The sequence below is a fragment of the Leopardus geoffroyi genome, chromosome A1 (assembly GCF_018350155.1).
Source record: "Leopardus geoffroyi isolate Oge1 chromosome A1, O.geoffroyi_Oge1_pat1.0, whole genome shotgun sequence".
NCBI lineage: Eukaryota > Metazoa > Chordata > Mammalia > Carnivora > Felidae > Leopardus > Leopardus geoffroyi.
In genome coordinates, this window is record NC_059326.1 from 104,791,888 (window position 1) to 104,816,133 (window position 24,246).

General features: G+C 43.6%; 1 protein-coding gene across 3 annotated transcripts in view; it reads left to right on the forward strand.

Moving 5' to 3' along the window:
- MEGF10 (multiple EGF like domains 10) overlaps positions 1-24,246 on the forward strand; it is a 178,315-nt gene that overhangs the window by 128,360 nt on the left and 25,709 nt on the right. For all 3 annotated transcript variants that reach the window (XM_045487499.1, XM_045487508.1, XM_045487515.1), the window contains 5 exons: positions 4,324-4,498; positions 5,821-5,941; positions 6,732-6,895; positions 9,542-9,644; positions 23,464-23,610. In XM_045487499.1, coding sequence (XP_045343455.1) covers positions 4,324-4,498; positions 5,821-5,941; positions 6,732-6,895; positions 9,542-9,644; positions 23,464-23,610 — 710 coding nt within the window. The remainder of the gene's footprint in view (positions 1-4,323; positions 4,499-5,820; positions 5,942-6,731; positions 6,896-9,541; positions 9,645-23,463; positions 23,611-24,246) is intronic.

Sequence of the window (24,246 nt, forward strand, 5' to 3'; positions counted from 1 at the left end):
GGGTGCCTGAACCACATGTCTTCAGCAGCTAGCACCTTAACCTTGGCTTTCTTTCATAATGCCTGGCTTCCAAAAGCAAAAAGAGGTGGAAAAGGCCCCAACGTGCAAACACTTTTCAAACCTTTGGTTATCTCATATTTGGTAACATCCCTCTAGTCAAAACAGGTCTACACCAACTACAGTTTCAACTGATAGGAGGAGTTGGCGAAGAATGTGTGGCCATTGTTATTTTTGCAGTCTATCATAGGGTTGAAACTAATTTAAATCTATTTATAAGTGACATTTCTGTTTTCAGGTATAGCCCTATTATAGAGCCTTAAGACATTCGCTGTGGCCTGGACTTTTCAGCTGAAAACTAGCTTTTATGGTGTAAATGATTTTGAACAGGAAAATAAAATTCGAAATTTATTAAGATTCCCCACGGGGTATGTATATTAGGTCTTATTAATAAGGACTTTTAATAGCTGTGGGCAATCAGGATGTGCCTATTTGCAAATGCCACATAATTGTCATTACATTTGAGCATTAATAACATCTAAGGAAATGAATAAAAGGAAGTTCAAGGACTCATTCTATTTTAGCCAATATTGTATTGGACCCTTGTAATGATTTGCTGTGAAACTGAAAGTTTTACCAGAGCATTTGTATCTAGTTACATATGTGATGAAATGATAGGTATTCCTATACATGTATAATCCTATTTTCAGATACACAAAGCAATCTGTTCTTTAGAAAGAAAACGGATAGTAGCGTATTACCCTTCAGCCTCCAGTCTGCCGCACTAACATCAACACGTAAATCTCATTACCAATTAAGCTGCCTGCCTGAGAACCCATCAAATGCCTCCAAAGTGCTCTGGCTTCCTACATCTAATTACAAATTACAGAATACTAATTTCGGTGTCAATCAATCTGAGAACCAGTGTGCTGAACTAATACTCACTAGGGGGCATTGAATATCAATTTCTGTGTCTGCCTGTAGCTTAGTTCAATTCCCTGTCCCCAGATAATCTATTTCATTTAACATTTATGTCTATACCATGAATATGACTTTCTACTTTTCAATGTAAAGTAATAGTTTCTACAAAAAGATGTCCTTGTAACAGTATGTTGGAATAACGTCAACGACTTCAACCAATCCATGGCTTGAAATATTTCTTTTCCTTTTCTCAATTGTCAGAACTTTCTGAAGTTTTAATTTAAATTTGTCCCTGCTTTTGCACAATACAGGCTTTTATTGCTCCTGCTGTCCCATTGATCTGTGCTAAATCCTAAATTGTAGCCATTTTTTTTCCCATAAGTAGCCCACCTAGCAGGTTGCTACCCAACTTTTTCTTTGATTTAAAAACAAATAAATCTGGGTTCGGTTTTGATTCTGCTCTACCCGTGCTGGGCTTTAAACAAATTACTCTTTCCAGGTCCCTGTTGCCTTATTTACAAAGTGGGCGCATACCCAACACGTAGAGTAGTTTTATTATCTTTAGGTATTAAACGAAATAATGCACATGGATTGTGGAGCATGATGTTAGCTCCTATCCAGGGCTTGGTAAATGCTAGCTGCTGGCCTATGCATTGATTTACAGTGTCATCATAAATGTCACGTAAGTGAGTATTCCCTGAAATTCATGGTGGTTCCCTTTCAGCCACAACGTTGATGTTTTAAAAACTAATTCTAGGGTGAATCTTGCCTTTCAGTGCAGGTGTGCAGATTATCATTCAGTCCTGCTGGATGACTCGGAGATATGGGGGAAGTAGATCCATGTGGGAAAGCAACAATTCACAGTCAAATCCCACTACCCCTCAGCCAAGCCATTTTCACTCCCTTAATCAGTATTTGCTGTGCACCCACTGTGGGCTGGGGACAGGTAATAAAACATGCTTGATTCTTGCCCTCAGGGAACCCCCAGTCTAGAGGGGAAGGAAGACATGGGTCGAATGGAGAGGGCCAGGCAGAGAAAGGGGAAATGGTACTCTAGTCATATGGAATAAACAGCCCACGTGATGGCTTTACATTGGCAACGCTCAGTGCTTTTTTTTTTTTTTTTTTAATGATTTTTTAGTGTTTATTTTTGAAAGAGAGAGGGAGAGAACAACCAAGGGAGGGGTAGAGAGAGATTTAGGCACAGAATCCGAAGCAGGCTCCAGGCTCCGAGCTGTCAGCACAGAGCCTGACACGGGGCTTGAACCCATGAACCATGAGATCATGACCTGAGCTCAAGTCAGACATTCAACTGAGAGCCACCCAGGCACCCTGACACTCAATGCTTTTATCAGTAAAAAGAAATCCATTGCAGTTAAGTGTAGTAATAAAAAGAGAATAATGACTAAAGAAGAGGTTGGGGAAGTAGGCAGTGGCCAGATAACAATGACCTGTGGGCTGTATTTAGGGTGATCTTATTTCTAGGGTCACAGGGACTGTTTGCATTAGGGCCTGTTCTCTTAACGTAATTATGAAGAATTCCCTCTTCACTCTTGAAAATGTCCTGGTTTAGACAATAAATGACACAGTCACTTGAGCCATGTTAGCATAGATTTTGTTCTAAGTGTAGTGGGAGTTTTTGAAGAGTTTTAACAAGAATGATAGGATAGCATCGACTTTTTTGGGTGACAAGGCATGAGTGAATGCTGGTGTTAGAAGGCATAAGGCTGTCCTGATTTTCAAAGCTAGATGGCCGTGGCTTCGGGTAGCATGGTGACGGGGAGGAGGGAGAGATGATGATGGAGGCAGGGTATTGGGTTCTAGTGATGAAGTAGATAAACGGAATGAGGGAGGGGTTACCAGGAATGACTCTGAGGTTTCTGCTTTAAACAACTGGCTGGTGGTGCCATTGTTCCGGTGACGTGATTGAGAGTAAACCCTGGGGAAAGAAGAGAGGGAAGAACAGACTCAGTATTTGACATGCTAAGTTTGAGATGACGGTGCCCGGTGTTTGCTCAAGGATAAGGAGCAGATAAGTAGATCTGAGTAGGTCTAAGTAAGTAGACTTGACACTCAAACCTTTCTTTTTTTAAAAAAATATTTTTTTAATGTTTATTTATTTTGAGAGAGACAGAGCATGAGCAGGGGAGGGTCAGAGAGAGACGGAGGCGCAGAATCCGAAGCAGGCTCCAGGCTCTGAGCTGTCAGCACAGAGCCCGACGCGGGGCTCGAGCTCAACGAAATGTGAGATCATGGCCTGAGCCGAAGTCGGACGCTTAACCAACTGAGCCGCCCAGATGCCCAACTAACCCTTGCCTTTTAAGTCCAGACCTTCTATACCCAAGAACCCGTGTTCAATGTAGAGTGGTCCTTGGGTATTTCTTCGTAGCGTGTTCCCTGAGTCATGATTCTGACAGATGCCTAGGCCTTTGCTTGTGGACACTTAGTTGCAGCAGAAGAGCAAAGCATCCCACCCACAGGGGTGCGGTGGAGGTCCTCACTGGACAGACTGGGACGTCAGGCTGGAGAGGTTGTGTGCTTTCAATAAGATACCCAGGTGGTGGGAGAGCTGGAGTTACATCTCAGCCTTGCCCTCTCCCAGCAGATCATTCTTTCTAAGAGTAGAAAATCTATGGGTTGTCTTCAGATGAGAGTCACTTACCAAATGTCGGGATGAGACAGTGGGTTCTGTTGTTGGCTCTCATTAATGGGAGGGGGTTTATCTCCACCGGGGGGAGGAAGACCGTCTTTAACAAACAGTGTTTCAATTGTGAGTGGAGCCTGTTTGATGGTTGAGATTCTCCTGTGGTGAGAAGCACATGTGTCTTGCATGCCACAGAGCGCCCTATTGTGTCAGCCTCACCAACGCCTGCCTCTCGGCGCAGCTGATGTGTCCATTTGCTCTGGAGTGACAGCTGGCCGCCTGGCCTGTCAAAGCAGCTGCTGCTTCAGGTAGGGACAGCTGCACCACCACCAGGTACAGGGAAACGAGAGAGGAAACAGGCCGACCAGGTCACTGCTTTTGGAGTCCCTTGGCCATCACCCTGCTTCACTGATTTGGTATTGTTCATTGGATGGAGTCATTCTTGAAGCCTTCTCATCTAGTTGACCTCTTGCCGAATTAGCGCTTTCAGTTTATGAAAATCACAGTGAGTTCCAGACAAAAGGATGTGGCTGTGATCGTCTTCCTGTTAGAGCGTGATGCCGATTTCACGCAACATTTCTGCGGTACCAATCGGGTTTCAGCCAATTAATTCAATCATAGCAAGCCTGGGAATGAAATTTAAATTACTGTGCATGGAATCACCCACCCCTGAATTGCTCATGGCTAAGGCGACATTTGCATGGGCCTTGGGTGTCATGTTTACCCGGGAGTGACTTTCTCCTTTCATCCGTGTCTCTCAGCTGTCACCCCATGTCTGGAGAGTGTGCCTGCAAGCCGGGCTGGTCGGGACTCTACTGTAATGAAACATGTTCCCCTGGATTCTTCGGGGAAGCTTGCCAACAGATCTGCAGCTGCCAAAATGGGGCTGACTGTGACAGTGTGACTGGAAAGTGCACCTGTGCCCCGGGATTCAAAGTGAGTGGCTCTGGAGGGAGGAGCCGAGGGGTACGACATGGAGCATACTGATACCATATACCGTATATGACCTTTTCTGACGTACAAACAAAGGTGCTAAAATCGGTCACATCATTAGCAAGAAAGAGAGTAAAGAGAGAAGTACTGATAAGAAACATAAGTCATTCCCTTAGAATAGTGATGGGAGAGCAGGTAAAGCTATAAATGTTGCATTGATATTAATGATTTCCTTAATATATGTCATGGAATGGACTGTATTTTAATTATTCCTTACATAATTGTTTGTTTCCTAACACTATTCTTTTACTACTACGTTAGATAGACAACAAAGAAATGACTTTTCCAAGTAGGATATATACAATTGTTAATGGCTTTTGTCTTAACCTCGTGCAATTTGAAGGCACAGAATGTATCGAGTTAGTATTTATTGTGTATTTGCATGTGATGGTTAGCACTTTGTAAGTTTTTCAGTGCCTTTGAGAATCTAGACCTTGCACATATATATGCCTGTGTGCCAATAGAGCAGAATTTTGCCTAGTTTCTAGGATTTCTTAGCTACGCATTAGGAATCTTTGTTTTAAAGGAAAATGGCCTTGAGTATTTTCTCCCATTTGAAAGAGGACAGTATTAACCAATGAAGACATTGGTGATTATTCTAGAGCATATAATGTGGAGTGAGTAAGTGATAAAGCCTCAGAGTTGAGAGGATCTTTACAGGTTTTCTAACCTATGTCAGTATTCTTTGCTGGAGCCCTGAATTAGCCTTGTGTTAAGTCTCTTCTGTTTTGAGAGGAGATGACCTCCGGTCATCCTTGATAGCCCACTTCTGTGTTTCAGGCTTATTGTCAGATAATAAATTGAATCATGCTGTAGGCGGAGGGTATGTTCTGATGCTTTGCTTCACCCGCTAATCATACTGCACGTTATACAAAGAAGTGTAGGGCGCTATGCCATTTAGTGTATAATTTATATTTATGCGTATTTATTTATTGACTGTAATTTGTAGTTTGTTGTGCTATATCTGCTCGTCTGAGCCAGGACAAAGGGGTTTGTATTTGCTAGGAAGGGAAGCTAAGGAAGGCAGCAGGCTTTTTTCTATTTAATAACAGCCCCTATTTAATAACTGTATCCTAAACAGGCAAGCTGGCATTGCCCTTGAAGCTTTAAAATTTGCATACTGGTGGCATTTAGCAATTTTAAAAAATACAAGTGTTAAAATTAGAGAGGGATTATAATTAGCATTATCAAGAGGTATTTTTGTTTATTTGTGTTGGCCATATTTCATTCAGTCAAATTGCATTTTCCTATCCGTGCCTGTCTAGGGAATTGACTGCTCTATCCCATGCCCGCTGGGAACCTATGGGATCAACTGTTCCTCTCCCTGTGGTTGTAAAAATGATGCCGTCTGCTCACCTGTGGACGGGTCTTGCACTTGCAAGGCAGGTAAGTGGGTGAATGAGTCTTTTAGCTGATCCTTATCCTGGTACCTCTGAAAGTCACGGGGAAGAAACCTTGACTCGGGTTCTAGCTTCAGCTGTGCCAACATTCAGCCTCTGAACTGAGCCAGCCCCTTGTCCAGGGTGGGCTCTCTTAATTCTCTGGGCCAAGAAAAGGGGTTCACATAATATCTCTGAGGTTGCCGCCAGCTCCAGAAGTCTGGGAGTCTCTGTGCTTTGGGTAAAAGTAAGCAAGTAGACATGTATCCGCACCCCTAAATTGACGGGCCCAGAGTCACAACAAGAAATGCAGCCAAGCTCCAATGTTATGCGAGGGCCAAACCGTGTCTAACTGTTGTTGCTGCAACAGCCAGGGTCCTGGATGCTCACTGTTCATTGGTTACTGGTGTTTCCTTTAAAGATGAGGTTGCTCTTTCAAACACTAACCTTCCTTTACCCTCCCATGTAAATATTTCGCTTTCTCAACTGGAAAAACACTCAGCATTGTGCATTATGCATCACTGCACTTAAGAGCCTCCCCCACTCTGTATCTTCTCCCAGTAGGCCCATGGCGCTTCTTGGTGTTGGCATCCTTGACCAATCATACAGCAAAGGTGGATTCTGGGTACCGCGGTCATTGCCGATGGAGGCTGTACATGGCAGGGCCATGGCTCTCTGTGCTGGGGACCCTGCTGTGCCCCTCCAACATGTCTAAAGGGAAACGTGGCTTGCAGAGGCTCGTCCACACTCCCTGCTGCTTGTGTTTGCTCCATGCTCTGGCGTTCTTGTCGTGGCAGGCTGGCACGGGGTGGACTGCTCCATCAGCTGTCCCAGCGGTACGTGGGGCTTCAGCTGTAACTTAACCTGCCAGTGCCTCAATGGCGGAGCCTGCAACACCCTGGACGGGACGTGCACGTGTGCACCTGGATGGCGCGGGGAAAAATGTGACCTTCCCTGCCAGGTACGACTGAACCAGCGCCCCAGCTCGGAGGCCTGCAGAGTGTTGGCTCGTGGTTGCAGTTTTCCTGATTTCCCATGTGCGAGTGTGAACCCAATGAAACTATTAGAAGAACTGAGGTCTTTGAACTCACATGGGCCATACGATTGGAAAAGGGGCAGACGTTGAAATCAGTTAGGTGGCTCTGCGAGAATCACTCTCTTCTTTTCCTTCATCTCTGCCCTGGTTCCCACCACCCCCCCCCCCCCACTGCCCTTTCTTGTTTTCTCCATTCTCATCTACCCATTTTTTTGTGGCAGCCAGTCAACAGCATTTGTCAAACACCCAGCGTATACCTGTCAACTCCCCCAATATTGTGTTTCCATTATCATGGGAATCCTCCCGCCTCTGGGGTGGAAAGCGGCAGGGGATTGAAACGGGGTGGTGACCGGCGTCACAGAAATGCTCGTCAAGATGGTGAAAGGTTTAGAAACAACCGTCTGCTAACATAAGTGTGTCCAGAGTCACTAACAGCTCCAAAGATTTGCCTTGTTCGATGCTGACTCTGCTCCCTTGACCTACTTTAGAGGTACTCATAGTTAGAAACCCCCGCGCTCTGTCTACCGCAGGCAGGCAGAGGCTGTGAACAGGACACACGTTCCGCAGTAACAGGCCGATTTCTCTTTCTTCCTCTGAAGCCCTTGGCCCGTTTCTTTGCCCTCTTTTTCATTACTCTTTCTTCCTCATTTTTTTTCCTCCTGAGCCATTAAGCATTTTCTCAGTGATGTGTGTTCTCTGCCTCCGGGAGAGACGGCGAGATGATACCATGCCCCACCCCTGAAGTGGGCCCCTTGAGCTGGGAGCTGCTTTCCCCCTGGGCTTCCCCCTCATCAAGTACAACCCATTTCCCAACTAGAGAGCATCCCACCCTGGGCTATTCCTTGCCCTCCAACCCCCTAGGACAAAGTGAAGTTAGCTTTGCTGCCTCTCATCCACCAGTGAACAAATTATCGGTGCTCTGAGATGGGCTTGAGAGTACCTTTTGCTCCCAGTCTGATTATAGACAAAGAGAGCAAAGCCCCTGGCATAATCTTGTCCTTTTTTTTTTTTTTTTTTAATATATTAGATGCATTAGAAAATTCAGTGGAAGCTGATGGTGGTTTAAGTGGCCCATATGGTGGCAAAGCTAAATGCCGTGGAGCCCCAGCAAACATTAGTGGGGCCTAATTTTTATTTTAGTAAACCCTAGACAAATGATTATGTGTTCAGACACCCACAGCCTGTTTTATGCTGGTTCTCAGGTTCCTCGCCCTTGGTAATGGTGAACCCCCTGAAGGTTTATGGTATCCTTCCTCCGTTTATCAGGATCTGGCCTGAAAGGGCGGGGCTTGTATAGGCAAAGCTGTCCATTTTCCTCCCATGGGCTAACTGGTCACGTCCACAAAGAGTTTTGTCTCTGTTGGACCCAAACTGATGCGCTTGTGAAAACTATAAGGCCTGGGAATAGAACAGGGAGGATTATTTGCCAACAAGTACTCCAGCCTTCTATTAGATGGAATCAGAATACACGGGTTGTTTAGACTTCATCACGGAGAAGAGGACATTAATTAGGAAAAGTAACAGAAGATTTTCACTTCTCCTTACGGTTCTTGGTATCACCTTGGCAGTTTATGGAAATGAACTTAATTCAACTAGCACTATGATTTTCTTGTAATTTTATTTCTTTATTTTTAAATGCTCATCTTTTTATTTTGAGGGGGTGTATGTGCACGTACAAGCAGGGGAGGGGCAGAGAGGGAGGCATGGAGAGAGGGCGAGAGTGAATCCCAAGCAGGCTCCGTGGAGCCAGCGTAGAACCTGATGGGGGGCTCAGACTCATGAACTGTGAGATCATGACCTCCATGACAAGAGTCATGACCAAGAGATCATGACCAAGAGTTGGATGCCTAACTGACTAAGCCCCCCAGGAGCCCCAATTTCCTTTTAATTGTCGAGCTTCTTTATGTGAGTCAGTGCCCTCCCTTTCCACTATCAAGTAGCATGCCTTATAGGGAACACTGAACTACTGTATAAAAATCTCTAGGAGCAAAAGAAAATAATTTTTAAAAAATTTTTAATGTTTATTTTTATTTTTATTTTTGAGAGAGAGACAGAACATGAGTGGGAGAGGGGCAGAGAGAGAGGGAGACGTAGAAGCCAAAGCAGGTTCCAGGCTCTGAGCTGTCAGCACAGAGCCCGATGCGGGGCTCGAACCCACGAACCTTGAGATCATGACCTGAGCTGAAGTCAGGCGTTTAACTGACTGAGCCACCCAGGCGCCCCAAAAGAAAATATTTTTATGAGTGGTGGCTTAGGATAAGATAAAAAGATTCTGTTAATTAATTAGCATGTTTACATGTATTTGCATATGTGCCCATCAGCCTAGTGGCATAGTTGGTTTCATCATTCATAGGACCGACCATGATTTTGTTGGACAAAAACTACAGTTTGAGTGACTTTAAAACACTGCCTCCTCCATTTGGGGGGCTGAGAAGACACGGGAAGAGGTGATTATAATGCATGTTGCTGAGAGGTGTTTGGGAAAAGAGATCCTGGATCTGAAGTCACTGAGTAAGGTCCCTGTCGTCTCTCCCTGTGGATTTCCATGACTCATTGCTGTCTCCCACGCAGGACGGCACGTATGGGCTGAACTGTGCGGAGCGCTGTGACTGTAGCCATGCGGACGGCTGCCACTCCACCACGGGCCACTGCCGCTGCCTCCCCGGATGGTCAGGTGAGCCGAGGACCGCTACTTGAATCGGGAAACATGTCAGTTACACCTTGTGCTCTCCCTTGCTACTTTCCAGAAATGCACATGGGTCAGCTTTTGAGAGAAGGAAAAAGGGTAAAGTCTCCAGTCAACTGCCACAGTTTTACCCAAGAAGACCAAATTAATCTGTAATCTGAGAATGATTTCTTTTTTTTTGTTGTTTTGTTTTATTTTTGAGAGAGAAAGAGAGATAGAGTGTGAGCCTGGGAGGGGCAGAGAGAGAGGGAGACACAGAATCTGAAGAAGGCTCCAGGCTCTGTGCTGAAAGCAGAGAGCCCGACACAGGGTCAAACTCCCAAACCACGAGATCATGACCTAAGCTGAACTCAGCCACTTAACCGATTGAGCCACCCAGGCACCCCAAATGACTTCTTGTTGAAACATATAGGGGCAATTCTCTTGAACCTCAATTGAAGATCCAACTGTTAGAATTCAGGGCAGCAAGAGGGGAAAATGTTTTTGCTGTGAAGGGTTTATCAAGGCTTCTGTGGTATTTTTGAACTTTGAGGAAAGAACGATTGAAATAAACCACAAGAATATAACTAAGTTCACCTTGTGAGGCAAGAATGTTAAGTATTAATATTAATATGGTTAACATGCAAGTATTAAAATATTCATTGCTAGACACGAAAGCTTTAAAACTTCCTTTTTCTTATAATAATTCTTAAGTCATAAATTTCCTAATACGATTGAGTGTCAGTTTTGTGACCAAAAGGCGGAAGTTTCTCCTTATTAATATGGCTTCATGGTTCCAGACAGGAAGTTTACCAAACTAACAGTGGACTTGGAAAAAGAACGACGTTTTTGCTCGTGATCAACAGACTCGGGAGAGGGAACTAAATGCCCAAGCAAAGAGAGATCTTGCTTTTCTGTTTCTTACATCAAGTCAAGCCTATTTTTAAAAACAAAAATGAGGGGCGCCTGGGTGGGTTGGTCGGTTAAGCGTCCGACTTCGGCTCAGATCATGATCTCACGGTCCATGAGTTTGAGCCCCGCGTCGGGCTCTGGGCTGATGGCTCAGAGCCTGGAGCCTGTTTCAGATTCTGTGTCTCCCTCTCTCTGCCCCTCCCCTGTTCATGCTCTGTCTCTCTCTGTCTCAAAAATAAATAAATGTTAAAAAATTTAAAAAAAAACACAAAAATGAAAACAAAATCCTAAGGTATGAGCAGAATTTTAAAAGCTTATTTAGAAAAATTACAAATGGGAGTGCACCAAGAAAATTATTGAACATTGGGATGAATGAACTGGGTGTATTTGTGAGCATTTCTTCTGAAAGTAAAATAAAATGTTGATTGCTAATGTGCCATTTGAGAGTGAAGTGCTGGGAAACTAGGGACCAGAGGTAGTTAGATGAACCAAAACTCTCTTTTCAGAATTCTCATTCGAAGTCATCTGTGTGTGTGTGTGTGTGTGTGTGTGTGTGTGTATGTTTGTATATGTTGTGTTTGTATCTAAATATATTTGTATCTATATTTAGAGAAGAGAGGGAGACTTGTAGGGCAGAACTATCTCCATGTTGGTGATTCTTCAGTACCTTCCAACATGGTTTCTTAACTTGTCCTCTAAAAGAGAAGTTGGTAGTAACAAGCCAGTGCCCCCTTTAGTGATGGTTCATATTTTGAGAAAGTGGACCTTTCAGAGGAGAGTCTTATGCATCCATACCAGAGACGTGGCATTTAGGAAATTATGGAGTCAGGGTGGTCTTACCTTTTAGCAAAAATGCATAAAAGGAAGAACAAAGAAATAATAAGTAATGTTTTTTGAATGCTTACTGCAGGCTCGCAGCAGCTCTGTGGGGTAGAAAATATTTTTCTGTCTTCTTTACAGACAAAGAAACTGAGGCACCGAGAAGTTGAGTGGCTTGATCAAAGCTGCAGGGTCAGTAAACGTGAGAGACAGGATTTGCACCATTGCTTTTCCACTGCATCTCCAGCTCTCTTAATTACTGCACCCTCTGCCATGCACACATTTCTTCCAGAAAGTGCTGGGGAAGGGGCAGTTAGGTGGAGATTAACTGAGCATGGATGAGGACTTCTGAGAATTATATGACAGGACCTGGTGATAAGTGCTGATAAGCAGCAACCTCTTCGTGTGTGTGTGTGTGTGTGTGTGTGTGTGTGTGTGTGTGTGTTTACATGTATATATATGTATATGGAGAGAGAGAGAGAGAGAGGCAGAGACAGAAAGATATACCATAGAATTCACCTATTTAAATTGTATAATTCATTGGCTTTTCATATGTTCAAAGAATTGCACGGCCATCATCACTATCATTTTTAGAAGATTTTCATCAATTCATAAAGAAACCCCATTAATACTCACTAAAAGAAATTTTCCATTTACCCCCAACTCACCACTAGGCAATCTTATCTCCCTTCTGCATACCCTCGGCAACCACTAATCTACTTTCTGTCTCCATAGATTTGCCTCTTCCGATATTGTATGGATTCATGGAATATGTGGTCTTTGGTGACTAGCTTCCTTCTCTTGGCTTGTTTTCAAGGTTCATTCGTTTTGGAGCCTATATCATTCTTTCATTCCTTTTGGGTGCTGGCTAATATTCCATGGTATGGTCAGACCACATTTTATTTGCACATTCATCTGTGATGGACATTTGGGTTGTTTCCACTTTCTGGCTATTTTGGATAATGCTGTCATGAACATAGTATAAGTTTTTGTCTGGATGTGTGTATAGTTGGTATGTATTCAGGGGTGGAATTGCTGGGTTGTGTGATAACTCTAAGTTTAACTTTTTGGGGGCGCCTGGGTGGCACAGTCGGTTAAGCGTCCGACTTCAGCCAGGTCACGATCTCGCTGTCTGTGAGTTCGAGCCCCGCATCAGGCTCTGGGCTGATGGCTCAGAGCCTGGAGCCTGTTTCCGATTCTTTGTCTCCCTCTCTCTCTGCCCCTCCCCCGTTCATGCTCTGTCTCTCTCTGTCCCAAAAATAAATAAACGTTGAAAAAAAAAATTAAAAAAAAAAAAAGTTTAACTTTTTGAGGAATTGCTACACTGTTTTTCAAAGCAGCTGCTCTGTTTTACATTCCCACCAGTTATGTGAGGTTCCTGTATACTCACCAAAACTTTTTATTATCTGTCTTTTTGATTAAAGCCATCCTAGTGGTGTGAAATGTTATTTCATTGAATTTTTGATTTGCATTTCCCTAATAGGTGATGATGTTAAGCATCTTTGGATTTCATTTTGGCCATCTGTATATTTTCTTTGTAAAAATGTGTATTCACATACTTTGCTCATTTTTTCATTGGGTCCTTTGTCTTTTTATAGTTGAGTCATAATACTTCTTTAAAAAATTTTTTTAACATTTATTCATTTTTGAGAGAGAGAGAGAGAGAGAGAGAAAGAGAGAGAAAGCACGATTGGGGGAGGGGCAGAGAGAGAAGGAGACACAGAATCTGCAGCAGGCTCCAGGCTCTGAGCTGTCACACAGAGCCCGACGCAGGGCTCGAACCCACAAACCACAAGATCATGACCTGAGCTGAAGTCATATGCTCAACCGACTGAGCCACCCAGGCACCCCAAGTTGTAATATTTCTTTACATATTCTATCTATATATTCCTTATCAGATATTCCTTATCAGATTTGCAAATATACCCACTCTGTGTGTTACTTTTCCACTTTCTTCATGCTGTCTGTTTCCATAGAAAAGTTTTTATTGTGATGAAGTTCAGCTTGTCTGTGTTTTTTCTTTTGTTCCTCGTGCTTTTGGTGTCAAGTCTAAGAAACCATTGTCTAGTCCAAGGTCACACAGATTCGTGCCTGTGTATTCTTCTAAGCATTTCAGAGTTTTAGCTTTTACATTTAGGTCTTTGATCCATTTTGAGTTTGTTTTTATATATGGTGTGAGGCGAGGGTCCAACTTTGTTCTTTTGCATGCTGATATCCAGTTGGTCCAGCATCATGTGTTGAGAAGGTCATTCTTCCCTTGCCCCACCCTCACCATCTTGATACCCTTGCCAAAAAGCAGTGGCCATAAATGTGAGAGTATTTATGTCTGGACTCTCACTTCTATTACATTGATATGTGTGTCTATCCTTATGTCAGCACCATGCTGTTTGGATTATTATAATCCTGTAGAAATTTTTAAAATGTGAGAAGTGTGAGTCCTCCAACTTCGGTCTTCTTTTTCAAGATTGCTTGGGCTATCCTGGGTCCTTTGAACTTCTCTATGAATTTGAGGGCCAACATGCCAATTCCTGTGAAGAAACACTGTGGATTTAATGAGGATTGAGTTTATAGATCAATGTGGGGAGTATTACCAACCTGACAATATACGTCTTCACATCCTTGAACGGGAAATGTCATCAGTGACCTCTTCAGCAGTGTCTCTCAGTCCTTTGGAATTTGTTGAGAGCTGCTTTGGCTTCTGACAGGAGTAAACTGAGATGAGCTGTCATGTGCTTGATTTCTAGTGTCTGAGAGCTACCTTGGGAAACAGACCAAGGCTGGGGTCATGGACTTTTTCTGTCAATAGGAGTTATCCACAAACACAAGGACTCCCTCACCCTCTAGTTTCTCCTTGACTTGCAAAAGCTGAGATAATTCTGACTTCACATTGTGAAATTCCACCTCCCCATGTTTCTGCGGGGCTCTCACTCAGTGCTACAACTACATCGCTCTAGGGAATAGACCAGGTTTTGTGACTTCCCTAGGGTTCTTGAAGTTCTCAAATCGAATGACTGGTACCAAGTTCTCTGTGACCACAATGAAGTTAAATAGCAATGGGTTAAATAGTTGAACCCCCTGGCAAGTTCAGAACTTTTCTAACAGAGAGGACCTGTCATCCGTTTGGGACCATGCTCCACCAAATCCACTTTTGTTTTATGACTTTAGAGGAAGTGTGAGGTGTTCTCGAACACACGAGTCACTGCTCAAGTATCTACCTGCTTTGATGATTTAGAGCCAGACTGTGAAAGGCATATTCTAGTCTACATGAAAAAAGCAGGAGATATGATTTGGCCTGAAGCCAGCCAGAAAATGTGTTTGTTACATTCCACAGTCTGGGTCATGGGGTAAGACAAATGATCCCATCTGGCCTTAGACCTATGGAGCTCCTGCGGGAATGCAGCAACTTTGTCACACAGCATAATCTCGTAATGCTCTGTCCATCTGTGACTGGTTGCCCCACTGTCTCTTTGCTTCATGGCCCCAGTGTCTCATTTCTCTGGGTCTTCTGTGTAAGCTGTTGATCTGTGAGGATCTAAGATTGCTCTGAGACTTTTTTTTTTTAAAGAGAAGTCATCCACCACATTCACAGAACACACTTGGTATAAGCAAATGTAGATAGAGGAAAAGAAGGCTACTGGAGCTCCAGAAAGCACCCTCCAATTGCACAAAGAATTGTTTATTTTCCCAAAAGGAAGGAAGAGTAGACTCTGTGTTATTTACATAGAATACCATTTCATTGTCAGCCAGAAATTGATTTCTGGCCCAGAAATTTTTATCAACAAACTTGCTTTTGAGTAAGTGCCTCCTAAGAATGTTTCTCAACATAGAGAAAGCCTTGCTTTTCATTTGGATACCAGGTGCAGGGCCAGATAAATAACATGAGCCTAGGGAAGTAAATGATTCAGACGCCTCTTCTTCCTGTTGCCGAGATTGCTTTAGCTGAGATGTTAAGTATCACCGGACAAGGTAGTCATGTGTAGATTAATAGTGGGGCTTCAATGCAGTTGACACGGGGACTGGGTTCTTCCCCTGACCAAATCAGTAAGAAGGCACAGAGTCACCAACAGTGCTGGGTCACTGAGCACGCTGTGGGGAGTTGCTCATCAGTCCTCTGGGTTTAAAGCCAGAGATAAGGGAGAGCTTTATCCCTTTTTATGAAGAAATTGACACGTCTAAATTGAGGAAATCCTATGCCAACCTGAGAGAATCAGCTTGCTTTTTCATGGTTGGGTTCATCCACCACTCCTCATGACTTTACCATCATTTTAATGTTTGATTGGCTTTTTCTTTTAAAGGAACTGAGACTCTATTTCTATCATTGATATTTCCATTTTACCTGGTTCTAAAACAAGTTTTCAAAATGTACGGCCGTACAGATTACTCAAAGCAAAAGGTACATCTGACATCCCAAATACTACTTCCGAAAGAAATGTACCATTAAAAAAAGACAAGGACAGGGGCACCTGGGTGGCTCACTTGGTTAAGCATCCGACTTCAGCTCAGGTCACGATCTCGCGGTCTGTGAGTTCAAGCCCCATGTCGGGCTTTGGGATGATGGCTCAGAGCCTGGAGCCTGCTTCCGATTCTGTGTCTCCCTCTCTCTCTGCCCCTCCCCTGTTCATGCTCTGTCTCTCTCTCTGTCTCAAAAATAAATAAAAAACGTTAAAAAATAAAAAAAAAAAAAGACAAGGACTTTTACTATATATAGTTATTTAAAACCTTAATATATGGATTTTTTAGCCCATTGATTACTTTACCAAAAGAGGCAGATTGTAGCAAAAAAAAATGGGGGAAAATGAAACCCTATCCAAAATATAGGCTGTGTCCTGGGCTCCTTCTCCCACACCTCTACCCACACACACACACACACACACACACACACACACACGCACACTGCTGTAAAGTGAGATTGGCTTTTCAAATGATTATTTTGAAGTCCCAGATGTCAAAGAAATGTAATTAGTTGTGTTTGTGTATGTTTGTGTATTTCCACAGTAGTAAAGTAATATGCTTTATAAAGTATTTTCCAAGAACAGTAGACACATGCTGACTTTTTTCCTCCCCTTTTGCCCTGACTTCAGTCAGCCAAAACACCTCTTCACTGAGTATTATAGCTAATCAAGATTTCATTCTGGCTGTGGGGGAACATATGCCGTCCCCAGCCTGGTTCCAAGTTCTGGCTAAGATCACTGTCACCTGGGAACTTTTTTAACTTGTGTATTCCCTGTCCCCACCTCACACCTGGTGAATGATGAGCTGGGGGGTGCATGAAGAGGGCAGAGCTATTGCCTGCCCATAAAGCACCTTTTGCACAAATTTGGAGAAGGTTTGGAAATCTTTCAGGTTGTACTGCTTGGCAGGTGGAGGGCAAGGTGGATTTCTGCCCTCACTTAGCCCTGTGGCCAGAGGCTCTTGTGTAGTGTACAGCCTGCACAACCTTACTTGGTGGCCTCATTTGTCATTTCACAAGTTATACATCAGTGCTTGGGTGGCCCAGTCGGTTATGCATCTGACTCTTGATCTCACCTCAGGTTTTGATCTCAGGGTTGTGAGTTCAAGCCCCATGTTGGGCTCTTAGGTGTGAAGCCTGCTTAAAAAAGGTTGCACCAGTGGCTCATGCAGTGACAGTTACCTGTCTGTAGACTGGCCTCTGTCATGCATGTTTACTCTCACTATTGAAGAGGTGAGGGTTGCAGGGAGCATTTCTGTGGCAGAATCCTCATAACCAGTGGCAAAAGGCTTAGGGATGCATTCATGGCAGAAAAAAAAAAAGTTAAATGCTAAACTAAGAGGAAAGAGATGAAGGCACCAAATCAACCTCTCGAAGCCTTGGGAAAGAGAGAGGGACTGGCAACTATGTAGGAGGGTAAGGAGGGGCACAGAGAATAGGGAGAGAGGTGGGGTGCTTATTGGAGCCCAGTCAGGAGGCAGGGGGCATTACAAAGAGGAAATGTGTGTGTTTCCCCAAATTGTCCAAGGTTGACCAGGTGAGTAAGTGAACTGCTGCTTTAGCTACTGATCTGTGCCAAAGTGATCTCTCCTGTGGTGTTAGTGATGCCTGAGTTGTTATAATAAGGGGGAACCTAATTCTTTATGCAGTGACATCAAAGTGCAAGTGGAAGTGAGCTTTAATTAACATGCATGCATCCAATCAAGCAGGGTATTGAAGAGTGGACAACATTTATGCAGCATTTATGTCTCTCTATCTATGCAGTTTTGTGGGGGAGGGAGTCCTGTAAAAGCAGAAGGTGGAGTCCCTGAGGTGAGAGTGGAGGAAGGGGCTTGCCTTCCCAAAAGAATGGCTGCAGAAAAAGCCAGAGCTCCCAGGGCCCCCCATCTGCTTAGCAGTCTGTTCTGTTTACTTTTATCCAGGTCCGGGCTGAGGCAGGTCATGCCCTCTGGTGTTTTTGTCTTGCAGCTACAAATGCACACATCGATGATTTATATGATTTATCAGGACGTCCTTTCCAACTTGGACATCTCTGTAAAGCAGATCCTTTTTTAATCCATCTTTACAACTCATAGTATGCAAATAGAAAGTTTTGATTTAACAACCACATGTTGAGTGCCTCCAAATTGTGTGCAGCCACAGTGCTGGATGCTGGGAGCACGAGGGTGAAGCGAGGCCAGCTCCTGGCCTGCAGAAACTCACGTCCTCTCAGGGCGGACACAGCGTGGGCACAGGTGGTTACACCAGCGAAGAACGTCTCTACGCCAACAGTAAGCCTCTGCTTTGTTAGCGAGAGGATTAGAAAATCAGCACAAGTATTATGACGCTTACTCTGGCTCTTCTCTTCTATACTCATCAAGCCCAATTATTAGTAACAAATCCCTCTCTTCCTTCTAATAGTTGTTTAATAGCTTGTTGCTCAGGAACCAGACATCGAATCGAAATCATGTCCTTCGTTCACTAATGCCCCCAAAGAGTGCAGTACGGGCATTAGGAATACGAACAATTAGCAAGACGAGGAGTTTGGGTTCTATCTCTGAGAGGGAGAAGTAATGACACCCGAGATGATTTATTTTACCGCATTCATGCAATCACAAATGCCTAGTGAATGCTGGTTTCACATTGAGGCCGCTGGCATAATGCATCAGGCATGAAATGCACGAACATTTCTTTAGAGCTGCTTAGCTGAAGTTTATCACGATCATTCAGCCATTGCCTAGCAACTTGGGAAGGCTATCAAAGAGCTCTTTGTCCTCAGTCCTGGCAAAAACAGTCCCTCACAGATCGCCTTATCAGCGTTAGAACGTTGATCAGGAAAAAATGCTTCCACTGAACCAGAGATCCTTGCAAATTTAAAGATACCCCCTTCTCATTTTGTCCCCTCTTCCAAACGCATTAGGGCGTTGTTTCCTAAAGTAACTCCCACTAGAGCCTTTCTCTCTTCTTTGGTAAACATTCCAAAACAACTTCTTCAAGATGCCTCCCTAATTCTTCGGTTGCTTTGTAATCTGGGCTAGCATTAAAAAACACAGACCTGAGCTCATGAAGGTATATCTTCTCAAAAATCAGCAAGGCAGACATTTCTACCCCCTTAGATCGGAAAGGTCACCATTTGAGGCATATAAAATATACATATGCTGGGTTATCTGGTCTGCACGGGCCTCTCATCACTTCCTTAGGGAAAGAAAGAATTATATGGTTGCTCCCATCCAGTTGGAAATAGTTCTGAATATCAGGTTGGAAAGAGAGACGGTGCTTCTTGATTCACTCAACAAATCTTTAACACCCTCCGTGTGCTGGGCACTGTGGTGAACAGAAACACCATCTCTCTTTGATGGAGCTCCAGGGGGCGCCTGGGTGGCGCAATCGGTTAAGCGTCCGACTTCAGCCAGGTCACGATCTCGCGGTCCGTGAGTTCGAGCCCCGCGTCAGGCTCTGGGCTGATGGCTCAGAGCCTGGAGCCTGTTTCCGATTCTGTGTCTCCCTCTCTCTCTGCCCCTCCCCCGTTCATGCTCTGTCTCTCTCTGTCCCAAAAATAAATAAACGTTGATGGAGCTCCAGACTTCATTCATTTCCCTGTGCAGAATATGGGGGCGGGAGGAGCAAGTGCAAGTACAGATCTTTCACCTCCATTGTCTCTTGCATTTCTGAGGAATTTATCCCCCCTCCACCTGCATCCCAACTGCCCTTGACTTAGTTTAAGACCTTGTCATGTCTGTCTTTTTTTTCCTTTACCTGGATAACCCCAAACAGCCCCCTGACACAGGTCTTCTTGCTTCCAGACCCATCATCCTCAAACTGTCTTCTGCCCTCCTACAAACCACAAATTCAGTTATGTGCTTCTCCTGCTTCATTGTCCATTTGGTCCCTGTCAACCCCAAGGGGGAAGCTCACACTTCACAGCGTGGCATTCTGGCTTTGGGTATGTGACCACTGCCTGGCTGCCCAAACACCTCTCCTGTTCTTCCCCACCCCAGTTTCAGCTGTCCTCCATTTCCATATGCTTCTTTGGGCTTCTGGGCCTTGCACCCACCATTCCATTAGCTTGGAGCCCTTCTCCACCTTCCCAGGCTCTCTCCTTTTCTGACTGAGATCCCAAGACCGGGTTAGGTGTGCCTATTCTGGGACCATTATCATTCTAGAGTTGAAGTTCTTTCTTAGAGAACCTATCACCAGGAAGCCAATAGTCCTTGGACCCCTTGAATATTCATTAAGTTGAATTCTCTTTTCTGTCTTTGATAAAAAAGGAAACATGAAAATGTCTTGTAGGACTCCAGCAAGTTTGCAAAGGTTGGGATGAGATGAATGGAAATAATTCAGGAAACACACACACACACACACACACACACACACAGGTTAAAGCAAACTTATAATTGTCTATCCTGAAAAAAGTTTTACTGAAGGGTTAGTCTTACAGGGAGGTCACATCAGTAGCCGTATACCTAGTGTGGCCTAGAGAAACACTTACCCGGGGACCCCCTCTGTGAGCCTCAGTGTCTGATATTTCACAATTAGAGATTTATTTCTTAGGCTCCTCACGTGTGTATTCTCTTAAAATATTAGTATTCCCTAGAGAAGGTAACAACTCAACAGTAATCAATTTACCTTACCTTTTCCTGACTATAAGATGAAAGGAAAGATAATAGGAGGGCACAGAGCTCTGAGGGGGAGGAGTATCAGTAGGAGAAAATAGGACAGCAAGGGGAAAAAATGCAGCTTCATGCTTTTTTCTAGAATTGCCCCCCGAGGCATACTTTATGTTTGTCTACAAATAGATTAGGCATTAATATCTGAAAAGTGATGACTCATTTTACTGATGGTAGAGAAAAAGAAAAGAGGTTGAATTTTTAGAGGAAGTTGGTCATAGAATTACTATAACTTTCAAAGGGGAGACTTATTTGCAATCCTGAAATAAAAGATATTTAAAAGTAGTCTTGGTTCTGCTGAAATATTCTTTTATGATTGGAGACAGCAGATTTGATAGATGATCTCTAAAATTCCCCGTGATTCTCTGGAAATGAAATCATGGGTAAATCATGTGAAACAAGCATATCATTGTAATGGATCTCTTTGCTATATCGTGGGCCTTGTTACTCTATGAAAATTACCTCGATAAAGTTGATTATGACAGATGGCTGTGCTATCCAGCTGGACAAACCTATTAGGGAAGAGGAGTCAGATATGAAATAAAGGATCACTTTATTCAGATTTACCAATCTGTGCTGGGGTCAGTTTTCTTAACATGCTCTGATTGAGAATGTGCTAAGTCACATATAAATTATGATAATCTATAATGCAAAAAAAGCAGCAGATAATTTTGACCTCAAGTGTATTCCATTCTGATTTAGCTGCATTTATTTAATGTGGTGGAGAGATTCGGCAAGTAGCTGATGAACCAAAACACCATAAATGGCTAAATCCCGCCCCTTCCCCTTTCCTCAAGCTCCCACCCCACAACAATGTGCCAGGAATGAGGACTAATTTTCAGGGTGATTTTCAACTTCTACTTCTCCAAAGTCCTTACTGGGATTTGCATGGATGGCTGCAAACCAAAATGGCCAGAGTTGTCCGAATATCTGTCAAGCAGGAATCCCCGTCTTAGGTGCCATTAAATAGGGCCCTAGCTCATGGTCAGTGCTCAGAACCTGAATTTGAAAAGAGAGTGAAGCCTGTGACCCTTCACAAGATTACCCTTGTTGGTACTTCCTTTAAGTTCATAAAACAAAATTTTTCCATTTGCAGCCTCTTAGTGGTTTGCTCCTAAATAAATGCCCTGCCTCGTGTAGGTGCGAGCCCAAACACCAGATACAACTCTATAGCTGCTGAATCACATTTGGTGAGCATAGCGTTTTGGGATTCCACCTCAGCTTTTCAAAAGAGATTTGAAAAGAAAAAGAAAAGATCGTATGTTTGTGAACTCAAGAAAAAAAATCACAGGAGGCCAAAATTCCATATTTTATTCTACAGGGAATCCTTGAACCCCAGTCAGCTTCTAACAGGTCTGATCTCCTACTTCAGCCAGCAGCGCGAGCTAAAATAATAGTCTTTTGTTGGCTCAAGCTAGACACAATGAGGTCTGTGAGCTTTCATGCCTACTTAACAGCCTTTACCATGTGGGAGATTTTCAGGAGGAAACGGGAACAGTCAAAAGTGGAGTTATGGCTCAGCAGAAATGACTGTGCCAATTAGCAACGTTCACGTTATGGTTTGGGGCTGCTTCTGTTGTAAGGTGTGGGCCACGGTAACTTTTCTCCTAATCAATTTTGAAGCAAAAACTGTAATACAAAACATGGCTTTCTCAGCTTCCTTGGTGCTGGGTGGTGACAGCATTCTGGATCCCTAAGTGTGTGCGTGCTTGTTCTTACTGTGTTTGCACTTGGTCTGAAGCCAGCAGTTGCCAGTTCACTACTAATTATAACTCGCTGCTTCTCAATGCAAAGAGCGTGTCTTTGAGTTGGGGAGAATTCTGACTTACAAGAAAGAGGCCCCTGTTGTATTTCAAACACAAACTTTCCAAAGAGACTTCTCTTTACCTCACGTAAAACCTGGTTTTATTTTTATTTTTGCGACTTTGCTGTTTCCCTTGCATTTTCCTTAGGCGTTTGTTCATTCATGACCAACTCTAGAATTTCTGTTTCCGGATGAGAGTTCAACACCTACATAGAGTAGTATCCTAATAATCAATAACTTGGACAACAGCTGCAAATAAGATCAGTTGTGACATTCTGCCTTTATCTGCCCAGTGCCAGATTCAATTCTTAAAGAGGAATTTAGTGGCACAGATTAGTATATCTTTCCATCCTGTACAATGTAGCATCAAAATGTTTTTTTCTTTAATTTTCATTATTTTTTTAATTGTTTAATGCTTATTTATTTTTGAGAGAGAGAGAGAGACAGACAGACAGAGCATGAGCTGGGGAGGGACAGAGAGAGAGAGGGAGACACAACGTCCAAAGCAGGCTCCAAGCCGTCAGCATAGAGCCTGGTGCAGGGCTTGAACCCACGAACCAAGATATCGTGACCTGAGCCGAAGTTGGACTCTCACCTGACTGAGCCACCCAGGTGCCCCTATCGTCAAAATGTTTTAAGATGGTGTGTGCTCCAGGGGGAGAGTTTTCTTTATGTAAAACAATTTAACCACTTTTTACTTCTTTTTATCTTTTTTACACTTGGTTTTTCTGTAAAGATAAAGGATGGGGGAAGAAGGAAGTTGCTGAGGGCTCACTGATAAAAATATTTTTTGATAAATTTTGCCTTTAATAGACAGAGCCCTTGGGCTTCCCATTTGCTTCATCCTTCTAAAAAAGAAACATCACTAACGCGACAATAAATTATGTATATGTAAAAAATGAAAAAAATCAGTATAACAAAGGCGTTTTATTCCTGCTCTTTTATGACTTGGTAGAAAACCACCCTGGGATTATTTTAATGCTATGATGATACGATACATGATGACACAGTGTATGATGATGTACTGACGTATATAAGTGAATTTTAAACCTTATGCCATCCTGCTCATCGTTGCAGAGATAACCCAGCTTGGATACCATGACCGTCCTCCTCCTCCTCCTCATCTGGGACTTTGTGTCCCAGAGGCACCAGCCCCCACCGCCTCTTAGTCAGCCTTGCCCATGTGCATTGTTTCAGGTGTCCACTGTGACAGCGTGTGTGCTGAGGGACGCTGGGGCCCCAACTGCTCTCTGCCCTGCTACTGCAAAAATGGGGCTTCGTGCTCCCCAGATGATGGCATCTGTGAGTGCGCTCCAGGGTTCCGAGGTACCACGTGTCAGAGAAGTAAGTGTCTCAGTACATGGAAAGGTCTGCCTTCCCTTCTCAGGTACCGTGTGCAGAATTATTATCTCTGTCCCACACCTCAGTTCGTGGCGCTGTTCTGTTGCAGTGGAGTGGGGAGGAGACTGTAATAGGTCTCTGTCCCTTGTGGAGCTGTCCTTGATAGCACTGCCTGAAGAGCTTTATTCGTTCCAACCTCCAGGACGAGCCTAACAGATGGGGCTTTGGCCTTTCCTTCTCAGTAATGATTTCAATGCCTCATTGGCATCGTCGTCAGGATACGTTTCTTGATCCTGCCTTAAATCTTGCAAATGGTGTTCCAGAAATCCATTGACCTGTAAATATTTGATTCAGCAATTTTGGCATTGGCCTTACCTCAATTACCAGAAGTCAACATCAGCCAAACCTTGCGGCGAATCATACATCTTGCTAGTAGTCTCACAGCCAGTGCTGTGGGGGAAATAGAATTGCAGAGTTAAAAATGGAGGCCGTTGACATTGGTTAATGGGATTTTTAAGACAGGAGGGGATCCATAAGATTTTACGAAATCTTTTAGTAAATGTAATCAAGAAAAGAATATATGGCTCTAAGACACAGTATCCTTATTTTTAGATGACTTTTTTCTTTTTTCAGTGAAAG